Genomic DNA, 19,514 nt, shown 5'->3' with positions numbered 1-19,514 from the left:
TGTATTGTATATTTGTATTGTATATATCTTCAAAGTAGCCACCCTACTACAGTATATTAGACTGATTTTATGTCATGGTCAATTAGTGTGCAGCTGGTGTTGTCTGTAGTAGAGTAACTGGTGTTTGTCTGTAGTTGAGTAGTGTGACAGTACCCTATGGAGGCATACCTGCCTGTCATGTTGATTGATTAACCTAAATGTCCCATAGCAAGAATTTTGTTAAGTACACTCCTCTTAATATGTGTAACTGTGTGTCACAGTAATGTCAAAGCCCTCGTCTGCACAGTCCAATCAGCCTCTGAGTCTAAGCAGACTAAACCCAGGCTAGGCCCAAGATAAGAGTGAGTGCAGTGAATAGCATCCATATGGCCCATTCATACTGTACTGTAGGCTGTGTTCTGTCCTCTCTCAATGTCCACCTCCCCAAGAAAGGGATATAAAACATAACTGCTAACGCCATGCCAGATTCATACAATATGAATGTGATAAAAGGTTCTAGTTTTTTGGCATTCTCTCTGTTTCACCGTGGAAATCGACAGTTTGCTCTCAGTACCGCCTGTAATTGATGAAACACTAATGATGGATTTAGGAAATGTAGTGTTTTCTTCATGTCTCTGTAGTATGAGCTGCTCTGATGGGGGTGGTTGAGCTAAGGCTCTTTATTGCTTTGGACTGTTGGGTGCTTCTCACATTCTAGTCATAATGTAGGCAGAGATTCAGAGGAAATCTCTGGCTTGGCTGGAAATGTTGCTCTGGTTTTAATAGAACATCATTTCAGTTTGTCTTGTTCCAGTAAATATGCAGTTAAATTTTCTGTGTTCTGGGTGGGACCTATGAGGTAAACTTTCTGATGAGCCAAGTAAGATAGAATACTGTAGCTGTGTCCAACAGGTGGAAGGACCATAAGTGAAATGTGAATGGTTCTGACTGACCTGGTCCCAGTATCGTGCCTCCACGTGCAGCTGCATCAGGGCCTGCAGGTCTCCCATCTTGGAGTAGGTCTCAGAGGAGTAGCCATGGTGCTCCGCCTTATCCAGCTTACGGGCTATGTCAATCAGCCTGGTGGGGGGGTGGGAAGAGAAGCGATCAGACGGAGTGTGTGGGGGGTGGGGGTTGAGTGTGTGTGTCCAAGTGTGTGTGTGGGTCAGGCCTCGTAGAGGACCCCTTACAAATCACATATCTCCTATCACACCACACTTAGGAATGAGGCCGAACTCACTCACACCCGAATGTCAGCTGTCATGCCTGATAAAGCTTGACGAGGCCAACCAGTCTTTCCCTGTGTTTGTTATGCTGAGGCTGCCTTAGCCTAGGTGGTCTGGGCCAGAGTGGGTGTGTGATCGACAAGCAGCAGACACAGAGAGAGCGGCCCATGGGGAGCTCTGATAGAGCCACAGGACCCAGCATTAGCCATCTGCCTGCCTCCCAACCACACACATCCATAACGCTTTCCCATGACTCATAGGAGGGAAGAAGGGAGGAAAACCAAGAGCTGTGTGTGTGTGTGTGTGTGTGTGTGTGTGTGTGTGTGTGTGTGTGTGTGTGTGTGTGTGTGTGTGTGTGTGTGTGTACCGATAGTATCTTGGCTGACTCAAACAGGCACAGGTCTCACATGCATGCGTGTGTGGGTGTATAGGCATATTCAAACATTTATGTAAAGTCTATGTGTGTGAATGTCTATTGTCTTGAACATGTACAGGTCTAGGGTATGAGAGAGTGTGTGTGAGTCAATCAGTAGTCGCACAGTGTACAAGCTGAGGACTCTGGAGTGGAAGCCAGTCCTCTTGCAGAGCCTGGCAGCCTGGTGGAATTTCCCCTGGTAGGCATAGACGTCCGATAGGAACAGCTCCTTGTCGCTCTCACCCCTCTTCTTTCTCTCCTAGAAATCCATCAGTACACACACACAAACACACACACATATACACACACACAAACACAACCACTTTTGTATGCACGCACCACACGCACATGCAAAGAAAGAGAGAAATGAGCTAATATCAGCCGCTCAGTCAGTTTCACCCTAGTCTGACCCTGGACTATCTGCCCATTGTTGCACGTATTCCATACAGTATGCACACACACAGACACAAAGCCTGTTTTGTGGAATTCAATGATCCATTGTTTCCACATCTACCGTCAACATGCAAAAAAAAATCTTATCACAAAGAATGTCCATGAAAACACATGAATGTATTTATATTCCCAAATATTTCCAGATCAGTTAAGTTCACATAAAATAACGCTTTCCTCCCTTTACTAGCCCTTTGTGTGTGACTGCGTGCTTGAGTCTCTGTGTGTGTGTGTGTGTGTGTGTGTGTGTGTGTGTGTGTGTGTGTGTGTGTGTGTGTGTGTGTGTGTGTGTGTGTGTGTGTGTATGTGTGTGTGTCTGTGTGTGTGTGTGTGTGTGTGTGTGTGTGTGTGTGTGTGTGTGTGTGTGTGTGTGTGTGTGTGTGTGTACAGTCATATGTTGGGCCAGTAAGAAAATGCTTAAATGAGGGCAACCCATGCGATCCCAAGTTTCCCCTCCTCTGTCTCGCTTTGATGATGTCATGTGGAGTTCTCTGGTCAGCCAGTAAATCCACCCTGATTAAAGCTATGTGGTCTGTTCTGTTTTCTACCCTTACAAATTCTTTGATCTTGGAATAATACCATTTGGACTAATCCATTATGCATTTTAGGGGAGTGTGTCTGTGCCATATTGTACCTCAATGCTGTTGATGAGCTCCAGGCAGCGCAGGTCTCGTACTCGGATGAAGGCCTGAGAGAGAGAAACAAAAGGGAACTCCAGTCCTCGGGTATCCCCAACAGCACACATTTTTGTAGTAGCCCCGGACAAAAACACCTGATTCAACTTGTCAAGGGCTTGATGATGAGTTGACAAGTAGAATGAGGTGTGCTTGTCCGGGGCCACGACAAAAATGGGGAAGCCAGAGAATCCACTCACACCACATACTTAAGCTATTCTATCACATTGGTCAAACAAGCATGAGAGAGGTACTTCATACAAATAGCATCAGGCAGCACCATCTAGTGATGAACACTAGCACTGCAGTGAAAAAAGTGTGTGTGTGCTTCCGTGGGAGTATGTGCTTGTATGACCTTCTTAACAGTGAAAGTCGAGCCCTTCCAGGGCATCCGTGGCCAGATCCCTACAGTCACTGTCAGTCACACCCAGACAGGAGATCTGATAGACCTGCTTGAACATCCTTCTCTCCAGACACTGGTACATAGGAGCCAACTGTGGAGAAGAGATGGGAAGGAAGGGGAAACCAGTCAATTCAACATACAATAAGAAAACGTAGAAACAGAACTAAATAGCGGATAATAAAGCTCAGTTCTTTAAGTAATATTCTTCCCACCCACCGGCACCTCCACGGTGGACATGGAGTAGACATGCAGGCAGAAGATCTTCGAGCCATTGTAGCCCACCACAAAGCCCTGCAGCTTCTGTTGGTGCACTGGGAGGTTACTGGCCTTGACGTTGAGGTAGCAGCTGCCTGACAAACACAGCATGCCCTCACATTAAGTGTTCCATGCTACATTGTTAGCATTGGGCTCCTGGGGAGTAGGGAAGGATGCTCATAGAACGAGGGCAGTCAGGGGAAAAGTAGGTGAAGGAAAAAGGAGGAGCAGTGGGACAACCTTTGAACACTAATTTGAAAGTGAAGCCACCTCAACCTTGGACTTAATAACGCTTGACACCTGCCCTCTGACCTGAAAGAGCAGCTCCTTGGTGTGGATGTCATAAATCAGGCAGATGCTGTGTTCGTCCACCACTGCCAGCTTGCTGCGGGAAGTACTCATGTCCAGACAACGCACAGATGTAGACTGCTTCAGCAGATTGATGGCAAACGGGTTGTCCACAAAGATCTTCAGGATCTGAAGAGAAAATGAATACCATTGGTGAAAGTTGGATTGAATTGAGCCGCAGGAGATAGCATCTCAATAAGACTAACCTAGATAAATACAAGTTAGCTAAGACAGAAGTGTTTGTATCTGCTCCATTCTTTAGCCCCACCAGTAGGCCCTCGCTGTCCGGTCGGCCACCAATGACTTTGATGTAGAGAACCAAAGACTCCATGAGCCACTATTCCTTGGTACTGGTGAAGGACAGACAGTGCATGGTGAAGGACAGACACCACATATAAAATCATTTAAAGCTGAACCAATTTTCAATATACTGTAAATCCACAAGAACTAGGAGGAATAGCTGATAAGCAGCAGAGGCCAGGTTGAAGACATGAGACATGCAGCTTAAAAGGCTCCCCTATTGATCTTGTTTAGGGACAATACAATGATCCTACCTAGACTAGCCTACAACAATGAATAATTGCATTATTGTTTTTAAGTGAGTACAAACTTCTACTCTAGGCTAAAATTCTGTGATTCGAGCGGCTGTTCCTTGCGAACCTAGAACCTAACACTTCAATACAGCTTCAATATTTGTAATTTCACTTTTCAAATGTATTACCTTTTATGTGTGGCATAAACACAAGCAGTCACAAGGTTTTAATCTGATTAGGCTACTTCAAAAGTCTCCTATAGGCTACCTGCACATATTCATCAAAAATATAATTCCAGCTTCCAAACTGTACCATTTGATGAATGGAAAGAGACATCTGTTACAAAACACCCAAAAGTTTAATGACATTTGGAAATTGTCAAGTCAAGCATTCGACACCGAGTACAAGGTAGAGAGGGATCAAATGTATTTTTGTTGAGATTGACATAGTCTATTTGATAGTAGTGTTGAAAATGCAAACCATGATTTTGAAGTGCCAAAAGTTGGCATGCTTTGCTTGTTGGTTGTTTTATTTTATTTATTTAACCTTTATTTAACTAGGCAAGTCAGTTAAGAACAAACTCTTATTTACAATGACGGCCTCCCCCAGCCAAACCCTCCCCTAACCCGGACGACGCTGGGCCAATTGTGTGCTGCCCTATGGGACTCACAATCACGGCCGGATGTGATGCAGCTTGAATTTGAACCAGGGACTGCAGTGATGCCTCATGTACTGAGATGCAGTGTCTTAGACCACTGCGCCACTCAGGAGCATTGGCAAAGAAACCTGTTGGTGGAAAATTTGTTGCATATATTTATATGATTCGAAATATAGGGTAAAACTTTTGAAATCTGATTTCCCCCTAGCTGATCATTGTCTGCAGAAGGCTCTGATTGTTGTGTTATGAAACAGGCAGGGAGAGTGAGCTCCGTGGTGGTCGGCAAACCCTCAACCTTCTGGCCCGTAGCCCTGTGTGGCATTGACTGTCCCACAAAAGCATGCTGAAGTGGCGAAGTTGATATCCACATTTATAAACACAGGGTCGCTACAGTTATTGTTCTTTTTGAACGGACGTACGGGGGGGCATTTTTGTATGGCTGTCCATTAATATATCCTTCTAATCTAACCAATATGCAGAAACAATTTGTGATATATTGAAAACCTAAACATTCTATAGTGTTGCATGAAATTCAAGTGGGTCACCAACGTGGTAAATGTGACAACTCTTTTTTTGTTAGTCACTTTTTGTTGAATCTCATAAATAGTACTCTTTCAATTCTTTCAATATGTTTCATTCTCGTTCAATGCTCTGTGAAGATAAAAGTCTGATTGTATTTGACACAGCCCATTCAGAGGTTAGACAGTCATACCAGAGAAACGATCAGCCTCAGTGGTGAAGCTGTAACAGGGCTTTTAGAGAGAGATCTAAAGCATCTCTGTCACAGTTAACTCTAGACTGCTCCCCCTCCCTTCTCTGTCAAACCCCAGACACAAACCAGGGAGGAAACCACCAGATACATCCAGCCAGGCTCCACAATGCTGTGGTGGTAACCACTCACTCTGCCCTGTCTCACTTAGGCTGTCTAATGGCTGAGGAGGCTGGGGAGAGACTCAGAGACAGAACCCGTTAAGGAATACAGCTGAAGCCTGTATTCCTCTGGCCTTTCTCTGGGATGTTTTAGAACAGCAATGCAGCACTAAACACTAATTCACTGGCTTTCCATCATCTTAATAGCATGATAATGTCTTTCGGGGGGGGGTCTTTCACAATCTGTCACCAATGCATTAGTATAATTTACATAAGCTGAAGACGCTGCAGGTCAGTGTTATTGACTCAGGCCAAATAGTTTGTGTTGCACAGGAGGTTGGTAGCACCTTAATTGGGGAGGACGGGCTTATAGTAATGGCTGGAACAGATTAAATTAAATAGTATCGAACTCATCAAACACATGGTTTCCTCCCCTCAGCAGCCTCCTGTGTTGCGTTGTTATGGCACTTTACGGAGTTGTTTGTCACCAAGTGTTTGAGAAAAGCCTGAAGCCAAAAGCAAATCCGTAGAAAACAGTTATTAATCAAAGTATTTAGTCTAAAAACAGCTCTATATAACTGTACAAATACTATGACCATCTACTACCACAGTGTAAATGTGTTTGGGGGTAGTAGGGGATAGGGTATGATTTTGGACTGGGTATAAGTTTCACCTGACCCAGGATGAGGTGCTCTGAGCAGACCACGAGCAGGTTGCACTCAAACTTCCTGCAGATCTTCTCCTTGATGCGGTTGTACATGTAGGAGGAGTCGTCAGAAATCGTAGATGAGGATCTTCTCAGGCAGCTGGATGGCCCGGCGGTTCCTGTTGATAGCTATCTTCTTATCCAGCTCTCTGCACTTCATCCTCACTGGGCATGGAGAGCAGGTATAGTAAGCACAGGAAGTCCAGTCAAAAAAGAACCACTAGCCCTAGCTTCACTTAACTCCTACACCCTTAGTGTTTACAGATCTGAAGGGACTGGATAGATCTGAGCATATGGGCAGGACTCTCCATAGCCTTCCAATGGACTTCTTCAGGGAGCTTCTGCCATCCATTTCCATCAGATCTGCTAACACTGACGATGTAAGGGAGCTAAGGGAAGTACAATGTACTGTTTAAGTCAATCCACCTTTCTGTTCAGTGATGAGGTGCTGGACAATGACGTCGGTCATGCCGTCTCTGTAGGCGTAACGGTCTTTGTACAGGCCATGCATCGTGCTGAAGTTGAGCTGAAAGAAGGCTATGGTCCGTCCTGGAAGCCCAACACCTACAGAAGACAAAGAGAGAACAATGTAGCACTGGTTCCCATTAACACTTCCATGAAAATACAGAGAGACAAAGTGTTCCTATTGTTAGATCCCCGTCTAAGACAATGTGGAGATGTCAGCAAGGTAGAACCTAATGCTCTCTCGTGTGAGTCACTAGTATTAATATAATATAAAATATTAAAGATATAAAATAAACCTACATTGATATTCCTTTCATGTACTCTATGGGTGATCACAGATACTTTTTCCACAAGTTAAAATTAACTGATCTGTGAATTTATCCCAACTTGATATGTCGCATCAACACTTGATCTGACAGCATGACATCTATAGCGTTTACGTCAGTCTCATCTTATCATTTCCATTCCGCGTTCTTCACAGCATGTCTCGACACCATGTCAGCGCTGTTTTAAATTACAGCGTTCCAATACAGTTCCCTTCAGACACACGCACATACACCACTCTCTCTCATACACTCTTACAGTTACTCAAATGTACACACACACTAAAAGAGACACACCACATAGACTCTACAGGTCCACACCCAGGAGCTCTGTTCCCCGATGGTGCCGAGCTGCACCCAGTCTTTGGTGTAGAGGGAGGCCTGCTTGTCCGAGCCGCCGATCACAATGTACTCCCCCTTGGAGAAGTAGCTGACGCAGCAAGAGTCATAGAGAGTTCTGTCCTTCCCAATCTGAGAGAGACAGAGGAACAGACATTGAAATAACAAGGAATTCTACTTCATATTTATTGACCTTTAACTGGGATATACTTGTCTAGGTCAATATTTTCCCCTGACTGGGAGCAAGTCTCATATGAATGTCCTAAAAATCGTCTGTCCTCGGTTGCAACACTCACACAACAACTGTTCGTCAGGAGCTTCATGAAATTGGTTTCCATGGCCGAACAGCCGCACACAACCCTAAGATCACCATGCGCAATGCCAAGCGTCGGCTGGAGTGGTGTAAAGCTTGCCGCCATTGGACTCTGGCGCAGTGAAAACACATTCTCTGGAGTGATGAATCACGCCCTCACCATCTGGCAGTCCGACGGACGAATCTGTGTTTGGCGGATGCCAGGAGAACGATACTTGCCCCAATGCATAGTGCCAACTGTAAAGTTTGGTGGAGGAGGAATAATAGTCTGGGGCTGTTTTTCATAGTTCGGGCTAGGCCCCTTAGTTCCAATGAAGGGAAATCTTAACGCTACAACATACAATGACATTCTAGATGATTCTGTGCTTCCAACTTTGTGGCAACAGATTGGGAAAGGCCCTTTACTGTTTCAGCATGACAATGCGCCCATGCACAAAGCGAGGTCCATACAGAAATGGTTTGTCGAGATCGGTGTGGAAGAACTTGACTGGCCTGCACAGAGCCCTGATCTCAACCCCATCAAACACCCAGAAGAGTGGAGGCTGTTATAGCAGCAAAGGGGGGACCAACTCCATCTTAACGCCCATGATTTTGGAATGAGATGTTCGACGAGCAGGTGTCCACATACTTTTGGTCATGTAGTGTATTTTAAAAACAACTTGAGTACTTCTAATAATGTGATATTAATGAGATGGGGACATGTATTAATTACAGAAAATAAAATATATACAGTGCATTCGGAAAGTATTCAGACCCCTTCCCTTTTTCCACATTTTGTTACGTCACAGCCTGATTCTAAAATGGATTAAATTATTATTATTACTCCTAGGAGTCTTAACATGTTCGATACCAATGTTCTTCATCTCAGAGAGCTGATGTTGTGACGAGCCTCCATGAAATGTGCAGCCACAGGGTGTCTCTGGTCAAGAGTCCCTATATAACTCCTGTGTTCTGCTATCCTTGTTTTCAGAGCTCATTTAGTTTTTTTCCTACATAGCATAGACCACAAATACACTTGATTAGGCATACCACATTGTTTGTAGAACACCTAATGATGGCCTTAATCTTAATGGCCTTGCCCATGATAGAGTGATTGAACATTGTGCGTTTCTTCGTAAAGTTACAGTGGGTACGTCGGCCACATTGACTAGGAAGGTGCTACGTGGTACTGGTGGAAGATTCACCATCATGTGACTGATGTTGGGGGTGTGTCTGAAGACTACCCGCGGGGATCTATAAATGTCTTCTCCAGTTGTGGATCAGTGCTCAAGATGTGCCAGTGTTTTTTTATGATGTGGTCGAACTATTTGCCAAGTGGCGAGTACTGAAGGTTGTATTGAACTCGCTGGTCAGGGGGATGGGGTGGTTTGGGCATGAGGCTGTCATCCTGGGTCATATCTTTGTATCAGGAATATGGCATCATTTGAAATGTGGTCTCACCCATTAAAACAACAGGGAAGTTTCTCTCATATTTATGGTCCACAAAGTCTGAGCCAAGGCTTTCTCCAGACCACGACCTAGTAGACACATCAAAGCTTACAGTCCTTAGCAATCCCATTAAGCGCCTGACCAAACAGATGGAAAAACACATACACACTCTCTTGTTTCTAAATGGGCTCTATTGTTCTGGCACTTGAAGTCCATTTGCGCAACGTCATATCAGTTCCCGACTGTGCATCTGTTTCTCCTCACTCTGAAAAATAACCGCCTGACAGTCCATTCTTTTGCCCTGAAATAAAACCATTTTGGACAACCTCCCTTTTTTTATTACAGATTATTCCCAGCATGGTAATCAAACCAGCATGTTCACTGAAACCGATGAACAGCCCAGTGACAACACATGAGACTAAGGTTCCATGGCAGGGTAATGAAATAGTGCATATTTGTCTGTACTTACAGTATTACCCAGGGGGATATGGGGGAGGAGTAGTGAGGGGATCATTATTAAACGCTAAACAGGATCACCTCCAGTCCAGTGTTATGGTTTCAATAGTGCCTGACAGGCTGATTGCATACAGGCCTTAAAGGCATAATGAAGTGTTATCAATACATTATGGTGGCCTGTGGTTTATGTGTTATCGCTCGTTGCCACAGCAATGGGTAAGTGTGATAACACCCAGGCCATTGACCAATCACCGGTGCCCACCTGGGAGCAGAGCCTCAACCCCTGTGGTCATAAACATAGGCCTTTTGATCTCTACATAACGACCATGGGGTGTATTGCTGTGCTACACACTGATATACTTTGGATTGTCAATTATCAGAGTATTTTCTATGATACTTCTATGAAGCAAAAAAAAAAAATCTTCACCACTGCATGTTCTACTAGATATGCTATGTTAGACAAGTAGTCTATCTATTAATTTGCTGTGGAAACAAACTCTAAATGTTTATCTCATATGTAACCAATATCCAGAGGGCCAGTAGAAGGCAGAAACATTTACTACATTTTAGACCCGGGGTGGGAAAACTTTTTTGCTTGACGGCCACATCGGTATTTTGAAATTCAATGAAGGGCCACAGATTTTTGGGGGGTTGTTTTGTCTGTCAAAATCTATGTGGATCAGAAAAAGCACAGTTATTTGAAAATATACTGCTCAAAAAAATAAAGGGAACACTTAAACAACACATCCTAGATCTGAATGAAATAAATAATCTTATTAAATACTTTTTTTTTACATAGTTGAATGTGCTGACAACAAAATCACACAAAAATAATCAATGGAAATCCAATTTATCAACCCATGGAGGTCTGGATTTGGAGTCACACTCAAAATTAAAGTGGAAAACCACACTACAGGCTGATCCAACTTTGATGTAATGTCCTTAAAACAAGTCAAAATGAGGCTCAGTAGTGTGTGTGGCCTCCATGTGCCTGTATGACCTCCCTACAACGCCTGGGCATGCTCCTGATGAGGTGGCAGATGGCCTCCTGAGGGATCTCCTCCCAGACCTGGACCAAAGCATCCGCCAACTCCTGGACAGTCTGTGGTGCAACGTGGCGTTGGTGGATGGAGCGAGACATGATGTCCCAGATGTGCTCAATTGGATTCAGGTCTGGGGAACGGGCGGGCCAGTCCATAGCATCAATGCCTTCCTCTTGCAGGAACTGCTGACACACTCCAGCCACATGAGGTCTAGCATTGTCTTGCATTAGGAGGAACCCAGGGCCAACCGCACCAGCATATGGTCTCACAAGGGGTCTGAGGATCTCATCTCGGTAGCTAATGGCAGTCAGGCTACCTCTGGCGAGCACATGGAGGGCTGTGCGGCCCCCCAAAGAAATGCCACCCTACACCATGACTGACCCACCGCCAAACCGTTCATGCTGGAGGATGTTGCAGGCAGCAGAACGTTCTCCACGGCGTGTCCAGACTCTGTCACATCTGTCACGTGCTCAGTGTGAACCTGCTTTCATCTGTGAAGAGCACAGGGCGCCAGTGGCGAATTTGCCAATCTTGCTGTTCTCTGGCAAATGTCAAACGTCCTGCACGGTGTTGGGCTGTAAGCACAACCCCCACCTGTGGACATCGGGCCCTCATACCACCCTAATGGAGTCTGTTTCTGACCGTTTGAGCAGACACATGCACATTTGTGGCCTGCTGGAGGTCATTTTGCAGGGCTCTGGCAGTGCTTCTCCTGCTCCTCCTTGCACAAAGGCGGAGGTAGCGGTACTGCTGCTGGGTTGTTTCCCTCCTATGGCCTCCTCCATGTCTCCTGATGTACTGGCCTGTCTCCTGGTAGCGCCTCCATGCTCTGGACACTACGCTGACAGACACAGCAAACCTTCTTGTCACAGCTCGCATTGATGTGCCATCCTGGATGAGCTGCACTACCTGAGCCACTTGTGAGGGTTGTAGACTCCGTCTCATGCTACCACTAGAGTGAAAGCACCGCCAGCATTCAAAAGTGACCAAAACATCAGCCAGGAAGCATAGGAAATGAGAAGTGGTCTGTGGTCCCCACCTGCAGAACCACTCCTTTATTGGGAGTGTCTTGCTAATTGCCTATAATTTCCACCTGTTGTCTATTCCATTTGCACAACAGCATGTGAAATTTATTGTCAATCAGTGTTGCTTCCTAAGTGGAAAGTTTGATTTCACAGAAGTGTGATTGACTTGGAGTTACATTGTGTTGTTTAAGTGTTCCCTTTATTTTTTTGAGCAGTGTATATAGATCCATTATAATTTCCACATAATTTCTTTCAGCCGGTCATTGTGCTCATCTCTGAGAGAGACACGCCACAATGAGTCTTTCCCTGAGTTTTGATGTTACCTCCCTTCCTTCATGCATGCAGTGGTCTTAATAATCAGAGAGCACTCCCTGCAGCAGGGGCTCTCCTCCTCTCCCTGCCTGCCTCTCTTTCTCCAGTTGCCTAGCCCAGCCCCAGGCGCTCTACCCTGCTGCTGCAGCTCTGCCTGCTCTGGCTGTAGGGGGCGTCGGTAAGCAGGCACAGGGGCTCTGGCATGCTGCTGTCCACATCCACTGCCTCATCCTCTTCCTCACAGAACGGCATCCACTTCCACCAGTCCCTGTCAGAGCTCGCCTGGTCAAACATTGACACCTACTGGCTGTCTACAGGAAATACATTGGACTTCTGATGTCCCAAAAAAAACTCTCAACCGCACTCACAATTATGCCTATTTTGTCAGATTTCCTCTCCGTTTGCGCAGTTGATGTTCAACAGGTTGTTGTCGTGGAGGGCTGTTTACAGGATCTGTTCGCTTGTGCGCAGACTCCGTCCTCTGTTTCCTGTCTCTTGTGCTGCGTTCTGCGCATGGCATGTGTGAGTCAAGCAGAATCGCTCACAAGCTAGTTCACACACTTCACAGCCCAGCGGCAAATACAATTTATCCAAAGAGGTTGATGTTACGTCTCCGACAATTTTATTCAATTCCGATCTTCAAGTAATATGCTAACAGAGATGAACTATTCATCCAGAACAGCACGTGATCACGAGGTACGCAAACAAGCACAGTTGAATCGACTATCAAGAAGGTAAACCAATCTGCAATTGTTTAGCTACTTAGCTAGCTAACTAGGAGCTAGCTAGCTAATAGTCACCTATTTGCCCAAACCATACTCTTCCATATAAATAAGATTTTGTTGTGAACATTTTTTTAAATATGATATGATAGACAGGTTGAGTTGACTATTCTGATCCATCTTGTTGTTTGTCGCAGCAAGGTATAGAGCTCCTGATGTCTTAGGAAGATGTTAGCAGATAAGAGGACCGGAGCAGGATCTCAGCCTCATGAAACCCAGCTTGTGACACCTGTCTGAGACAGACATCCTCTGCGCTCCAGAGTGTGGACAATATGCTATCACTGGATTATCATATGTATCAGGCTAAAACTGAGCCTACTGTTGATACAACCTGTGCTTCCCCTACTGACAACAACACAGTCACAACCAGGCTCAAAAACAATAACCTCAACACAGAGAACCCCATCACTGACACACATTTTAATCCTAATTCTGACACAGACACTATGGCTGTTCCAGGTTCATATATGATAGTTAACAAAGAGGCTGATCCCAATGCAGTAAAGAGACAGCGGACCAGACAGGATGAGGAGTCGTGCCAGCCTTCTAGTATGCCGCTGGGCTGGGTGAGAGTGGTGAGGCAGAGGAAAAGTGGGAAGACTGCAGGCAAAATGGACATCTATATAACAAGGTGATTCTGATTTTTGCTTCTTCACTAGTTACTCTCATTCTCTCATTGCATGTAGACATCCCAGAAGTGTGTGTATCTTACTGTCAGGGCTAGGGGCTAAGTGCATTGCAGATATCCTATGAGCAATGATTCTACATGAAGTAACTGATATGTCTGCCTCTGTAGTCCCCAGGGACAGAGGTTCCGGTCCAGGGCGTCTCTTCAAGCCTTCCTTCTCAAAGATGCAGGAGGGGATCTACAGATAGATGACTTTGACTTCACCAAAGTCAAGAGTGGCAGTGTAGCTGTGACTCCACTGCCAAGCCAGGAGAGACAGAGGAAAGTTAATCAGGAACACACATGTCATGCCTCAGAGGCCAATATCAAAGAAGACAGGCAGAACACAGAGGAGAATATGGAAGAGGGTAGAATATTAAGCCTGCCTCCAAATAACACAAAAATAGCCTCTTCCGCAAAATCCTGCAAGCAGAGGACCAGACCCAGAGACAAGAGAACGATATCAACTCTTCAGAGGCCTGACATGCCTCCCTTGGCAAGGGGGAATCACAGACCGGCAGCTGGGAGAGGCACAGAAACGGGCCACCCATCAGACACAAATGAAGACATCAAAGAGACAAACATGCAAGCCTCTGTGAGAAGGGGTGAGGATGATGAGACTGAGAGGCGTCTGAAGGTCGTGGCGGTCGTTGACGATGTCATACTGGAGAAGAGCCTCCAGAGGAGGCCGGGGCTGCTGAGAGAAAAGCTGCTCAGGCTAGCCCCGCCCACTGATCTACAAGATGCTCACATTGGTCGAGGAGAACAGCCTCCTGTGTCACTGTTACTTGTCCCAGTCCTTAGGGTGCAGTCTGCTTCTGAGAGCGAGGGGAAGTCTGAGGGTGTGGGAGTGGGGGAGACTGAGGGAGTGGAGAATATAGAGGCCGAGGTGCATGACGAAGAGCTGCCATCTCCCCAGACCACTGAAGGGTGCTGTACACCACTGAAAGATTCCCAGAGCAGTATGTATCAATTTCCTCTACTGTGCATTGTGCTAACTGAGTTATGATGCATAATGTGCATTGACTGTGATGCCTAGATAGAGAAAAACGTAATCATCTTCTTGGACCTCCATGGTTACTGTGTACTGACCCAAGAGAATAACATGTTTAATGTGTGTAGTGGTGCCTGTTGTTCCTGTTCTGCCCAGAACTGTTAGGAGAGAAACGGAAGACCAGTCCTTATTTCAGCCGGAAGTCATTGAGAGATGGTAATCATTTCATAAATGGTAGAACTTAACAGAACTTGCCATTCTTGGAGAAAAATGTAAGTCAAATAAAAAAATTGTTGATTTATGTCCAAAACCCCTTATGTCCACACACAGGTCTGAGCCCCCCTAGGAGGAAAGCCTTCAGGAAGTGGACCCCTCCTCGCTCCCCCTTCCACCTGGTGCAGGAGACCCTTTTCCACGACCCCTGGAAGCTCCTGGTAGCCACCGTGTTTCTCAACAAGACCAGCGGTGAGACACACAAACACACACACATCTACAATAAAAGCATTGGAATGATCTCACACAGTCTCTGTTCGGTCTTATTTTTCAGGTAAAATGGCCATCCCGGTGTTGTGGCAGTTCTTTAAGCTTTACCCATCAGCGGAGGAGACCAGGGGGGCAGAGTGGAAGCCCCTGTCTGTGCTGCTGAGGTCTTTGGGCCTGTATGAACTGCGAGCCAAAATCATCATCAGGTTCTCTGGTGAGTCACTGTTCCCATCTCCACCTGTAGATCCAAGAGATGATCCACTGATTTCCCTCCTAGAAAGTGAGATTTTAGTTTTAGTTGAATCGAGGATGACGACTGGGTTATCCAATCCTCCAAGTGTTAGAGGTGTGTTTGTTTTTGCCAGCACCTGAGAAATAATGGGTATGTTATGCAGATGTTATGTTATGCATCTCTTATGCAGATGAATACCTGACCAAGCAGTGGCGCTACCCTATAGAGCTGCATGGGATTGGGAAGTACGGCAATGACTCCTACAGGATCTTCTGTGTAGAGGAGTGGAGACAGGTGAGTGAGTCACAGACCCCATAGTAGGTTGTTACATACAGTTTATAGTGTATTTTCCCTTTAGCAAAAATGACAACTATTGTTACACCAACATTTAAATAATAGATCCAGATATAGTCAACTAGAGATATTGCCCTTGTGTGTGTGTGTATTTACATAGGTTGAACCCCAGGACCACATGCTGAACAAGTACCATGCTTGGCTGTGGGAGAACCACGAGAGGTTGGGAATCTGAACCATGAGGAACTGCAATGTCACAACATGTTTTATCAGTGGAAGAATGTTCTAGTTCTTAAATCATTAGGCTTATAACCTGACATATCGGTATCTCTCTTGGACAACAATTGTTAGTCAACATGATTGTATTAAAGAAATTGTTTCATGTTTTAAAAGCCTAATGACTCATTTACATTGAATTTAACTTTGATGTTGTGCCTCTGGAAAAGCAACAGATAAACCGTGTCCCCTTTGTCTATTGGAGATTGGTGTTCCTTCCTTGCGTGTATTGAATCGTCTCCATCTGTCTAGCTGTGTAGCCATGCTCTGACAATAGCTCACCCAGCCCTATTTCACATGCTAATACATTTCTTTAGGAGAGCACCAGTGCATTTAGCTACGTTAGGCTCCAGATTTATTCTCTGTCTGCACACGAGTAACCTGATTCCCAGGTCAACAGTTGCCACCGCAACACACCCAAGTGAGTGCATTTGTTTGTACTATTTCTATTTGAATCCAAGTCTTCATAGTCATTAAAGTAAATATTTGAAAAGGAAGTAGTTCGCATGTAATTAATTCAACTTTACTGTTATGAAAAATAACTTTACTGTTTTGACAGTGACAGTAGTAAGAAGAGAGCTTAGTGTAAAAGTTAAGACAGACCCTTTAGAAGTTTTTCAATGCACAAGGACCGGACTCCACTGCTGGGGAAACACAAGACACAGCCCAGTCTACGGAATGAAACTTCGTAAGAAAACTTTGAAAACAGCTTTGACGTTTTAAATAGTTTTAAATGAATGGTTTTCTATCAGTTTGAACTGCATGTTGGATTATTTAAACCGTTCAGTGTTTATACTGTGCATTCTTCTTTTCATTACCACAGCTGCTGTTCGCTTGAATTCCACAACTCTGTCTATTCCTCGATCCACACCTGTCCGCCAAAGTCGCTACCTTATGGTCACTCCCCTGACCTTGCCCATCATCTCACCTGCCTCGGCAGCACTGCCAGTCAGCCAGGTGTACATTGACTCTAAGATAAAGCAAATTCAAGTGTTATAAATATTTTTGCCTGCCTTCGTGTGAACTTCCTATCTGGTCGGCAGTCTGTCCCCAGACTGGACCCCCTCCATCCTCCTCTGGCCCATAGACGGACTGTCAGCCTGGAGACCCCTGCTGTGCATCACCACAACCACCAGAGGGCACTGGTTATGCAGAGAAAGGAGCATTATAGGTGACTCCAGTAGTAAAACATAAACCCTGCTGCCAGTCTGTTTCTGCGTTTTGTGACACTTTGGAGAAAACTACATAATATCCAATAATATGACATGTCCAATTTTTGCCAATTAATCTTTTTTTCTCTGGGGCTTTGGTAGGTATCACCAGGTGTGGCGGAAGCCATTCTACGGATCCTGCACTGAAAGAGAGGAGTACAGGTAAAAGCATCCTCGTCTGAATTATCCATTTCCCTCCCATATCTAGGTGGGATTCTGGCTTCTGTCATATTGTTTATAAATCTCTCGATTTTCCAGATCGGAGGTACGTCAGCATCTGAAGAGGCAGATGGAGGAGAAGAGGGCGGGGCTGATGCTGAAGTTGACCAGTAAGGCAGAGGAGGCTGAGTTTTTACAGGAAGCGGATCGCTTGGCTCTGTCCAGTGAGAAACAGCAGAGGATCCAGCACAGCAGAGCGATGAGCCACTACAGAGATGAGAACAAGAAGGTAATACACCAGGGATCATCAACTAGCGGATGGTCGGAACAGGCAGGGTCGGCAGGTAGCCTAGCAGTTAAGAGTATTGGGCCAGTAATTCAAAGGTTACTGGTTTGAATCCCAGAGCCGACTAGGTAAAAATCTGTAAATGTGACCTTGAGCAAGGCACTTAACCCTAATTGCTCATGTAAGTCGCTCTGGGTAAGCGTGTCAACTAAAATGTAAAATATAAACATAATTACAAATACGTTGTAGACTGCATATTGACCGCAAGAAGCCCAAACAGATGTTTGACTAAAACAATTATTTCAAACCTTGCTTATATTTGTATACGATCCACATGTCTCTTATGTGTGGGAATACTTGAACAGATTTCTTATATTAAAATCACTTGGAGCTGATTTCCTGGTGTTTTTACAGTCTATGTCTATCAATATACTTGGGGGGCCAAATAAAACAACCCGAGGACCGCCAGTTGGGGAACCCTGTAACACACTACGTACTAATGGCTGGAGCGGAATGGTATCCAACACATGGTTTCCATGGTATTTAATTTGCTTTGTTCCGGCCGTTATTACGTGCTGTCCTCCCCTCAGCAGCCTCCACTGACTTCGTCCTAATGTGATATTTATTTTACTCATACTCTTCTCTTTTGTGTGTCTGGTGTAGCTGATGGAGCAGAGCTGGAGGGACAGGGCACTGATTCGCTCTCAGGAGGCCCTGATGGAGAGAGAAATGCTACGCCACAACCCCATTAATTGGAGCGGCACACTGAAATAGAAGCACACACCTCTGCTCACAAATGTTCACACATTTTCTATTTTTCCATAGCTAGCTTTATAGGGGACTTCACTATTTTTAGGGTTAGGCTTATTTAATTAGGCAAGTCAGTTACGAACAAATTCTTATTTACAATAGACGGCCTACCCCAGCCAAAGCCTAACGACGCTGGGCCAATTGTGCGCCACCCTATGGGACTCCCAATCACGGCCGGTTGTGATACAGGCCAGAATCGAACCAGGGTCTGTAGTGATGCCTCTAGCACTGAGATGCAGTGCCTTAGATAGTAGCTCCTGAGTGGCGCAGCGGTCTGTTTCCTTGAATGGCTTTCATCTATCATCTACATGCAACAGCAGTGTTTTAGTAAGGTCTTCAGCAATGAGCAGCAGCAGTTCAAATTAAATTGCTTTTAGTTCATTTCAACATGTCAAATAAAAATGGTGAAAGGATATTGTAAACAAAATAGCACTCTGGAATTTTTTTAATTTTTATTTAATGGTGATAATGCAAGTAAGTGCAGCTGGGAATCTTAGGCCTAACATAAACACACACATACTGGTTCTGGAACCTAAGGACATGATTAACAAAACATTTTTTTTAGATTATTGAAAATGAAAAAATATCATTTGAATAAATGTTTTAATTCTAAGCGCACTAGCTTTAGTAGCTACCCAGGATGAGGGTGGAACAATGTGTTGGGATTATTGAGTGGATGCAAATGTTGACACAGTTCTGATAAAATACACTTGTGCATTGTAGAGTCGTGGCCAAAAGTTGAGAATGGAACAAATATTAATTTCCAAAGTTTGCTTTAGATATATTTGTCAGATGTTACTATGGAATACTGAAGTACAATTACAAGCATGTAATAAGTGTCAAAGGCTTTTATTAACAATGACATGAAGTTGATGCAAAGAGTCAATATTTAAAGTGTTGACCTTTTTTTCAAGACCTCTGCAATCCACCCTGGCAAGCTGTCAATTAATTTATGGGCCACATCCTGACTGATGGCAGCACATTCTTGCATAATCAATGCTTGGAGTTTGTCAGAATTTGTGGGGTTTTGTTTGTCCACCCACCTCTTGAGGATTGACCACAAGTTCTCATTGGGATTAAGGTCTGGGGAGTTTCCTGG

The 19,514-nt window shown here is 44.8% G+C and overlaps 1 protein-coding gene across 4 annotated transcripts; it reads left to right on the top strand.

Moving 5' to 3' along the window:
- Window positions 1-12,702: 12,702 nt before the first annotated feature.
- mbd4 (methyl-CpG binding domain protein 4) lies at window positions 12,703-19,256 on the top strand. 4 transcript variants are annotated; one of them, XM_014145394.2, is made up of 15 exons: window positions 12,703-12,955; window positions 13,141-13,634; window positions 13,800-14,632; window positions 14,821-14,880; window positions 14,995-15,129; window positions 15,212-15,361; window positions 15,570-15,673; window positions 15,834-15,895; window positions 16,267-16,370; window positions 16,509-16,637; window positions 16,773-16,906; window positions 16,993-17,120; window positions 17,263-17,322; window positions 17,419-17,608; window positions 18,269-19,256. In XM_014145394.2, the coding sequence occupies exons 2-15, from the start codon at window positions 13,276-13,278 to the stop codon at window positions 18,377-18,379; spliced, it is 2,559 nt and encodes an 852-aa protein (XP_014000869.1). In that variant the 5' UTR covers window positions 12,703-12,955; window positions 13,141-13,275; the 3' UTR covers window positions 18,380-19,256. The 4 variants fall into 4 exon arrangements, with proteins under 4 accessions (XP_014000869.1, XP_014000872.1, XP_014000871.1 ...); XM_014145397.2 differs by having other exon boundaries at window positions 12,724-12,917; window positions 13,145-13,634; XM_014145396.2 differs by having other exon boundaries at window positions 12,724-12,917.
- Window positions 19,257-19,514: the final 258 nt, after the last annotated feature.

The sequence above is a fragment of the Salmo salar genome, chromosome ssa15, assembly GCF_905237065.1.
Source record: "Salmo salar chromosome ssa15, Ssal_v3.1, whole genome shotgun sequence".
Lineage (NCBI taxonomy): Eukaryota > Metazoa > Chordata > Actinopteri > Salmoniformes > Salmonidae > Salmo > Salmo salar.
Note: the sequence above shows the minus strand (reverse complement) of the source record. Positions and strands in the feature narration are given on the sequence as shown.

Coding starts and splice junctions, on each gene's coding strand:
- mbd4 (XM_014145394.2), top strand. CDS start 13,276: ATGCTATCACTGGATTATCATATGTATCAGGCTAAAACTGAGCCTACT. Junction 13,635..13,799: donor ATGGACATCTATATAACAAG/GTGATTCTGATT, acceptor CTGCCTCTGTAG/TCCCCAGGGACAGAGGTTCC. Junction 17,121..17,262: donor CAGAGAAAGGAGCATTATAG/GTGACTCCAGTA, acceptor GGGCTTTGGTAG/GTATCACCAGGTGTGGCGGA.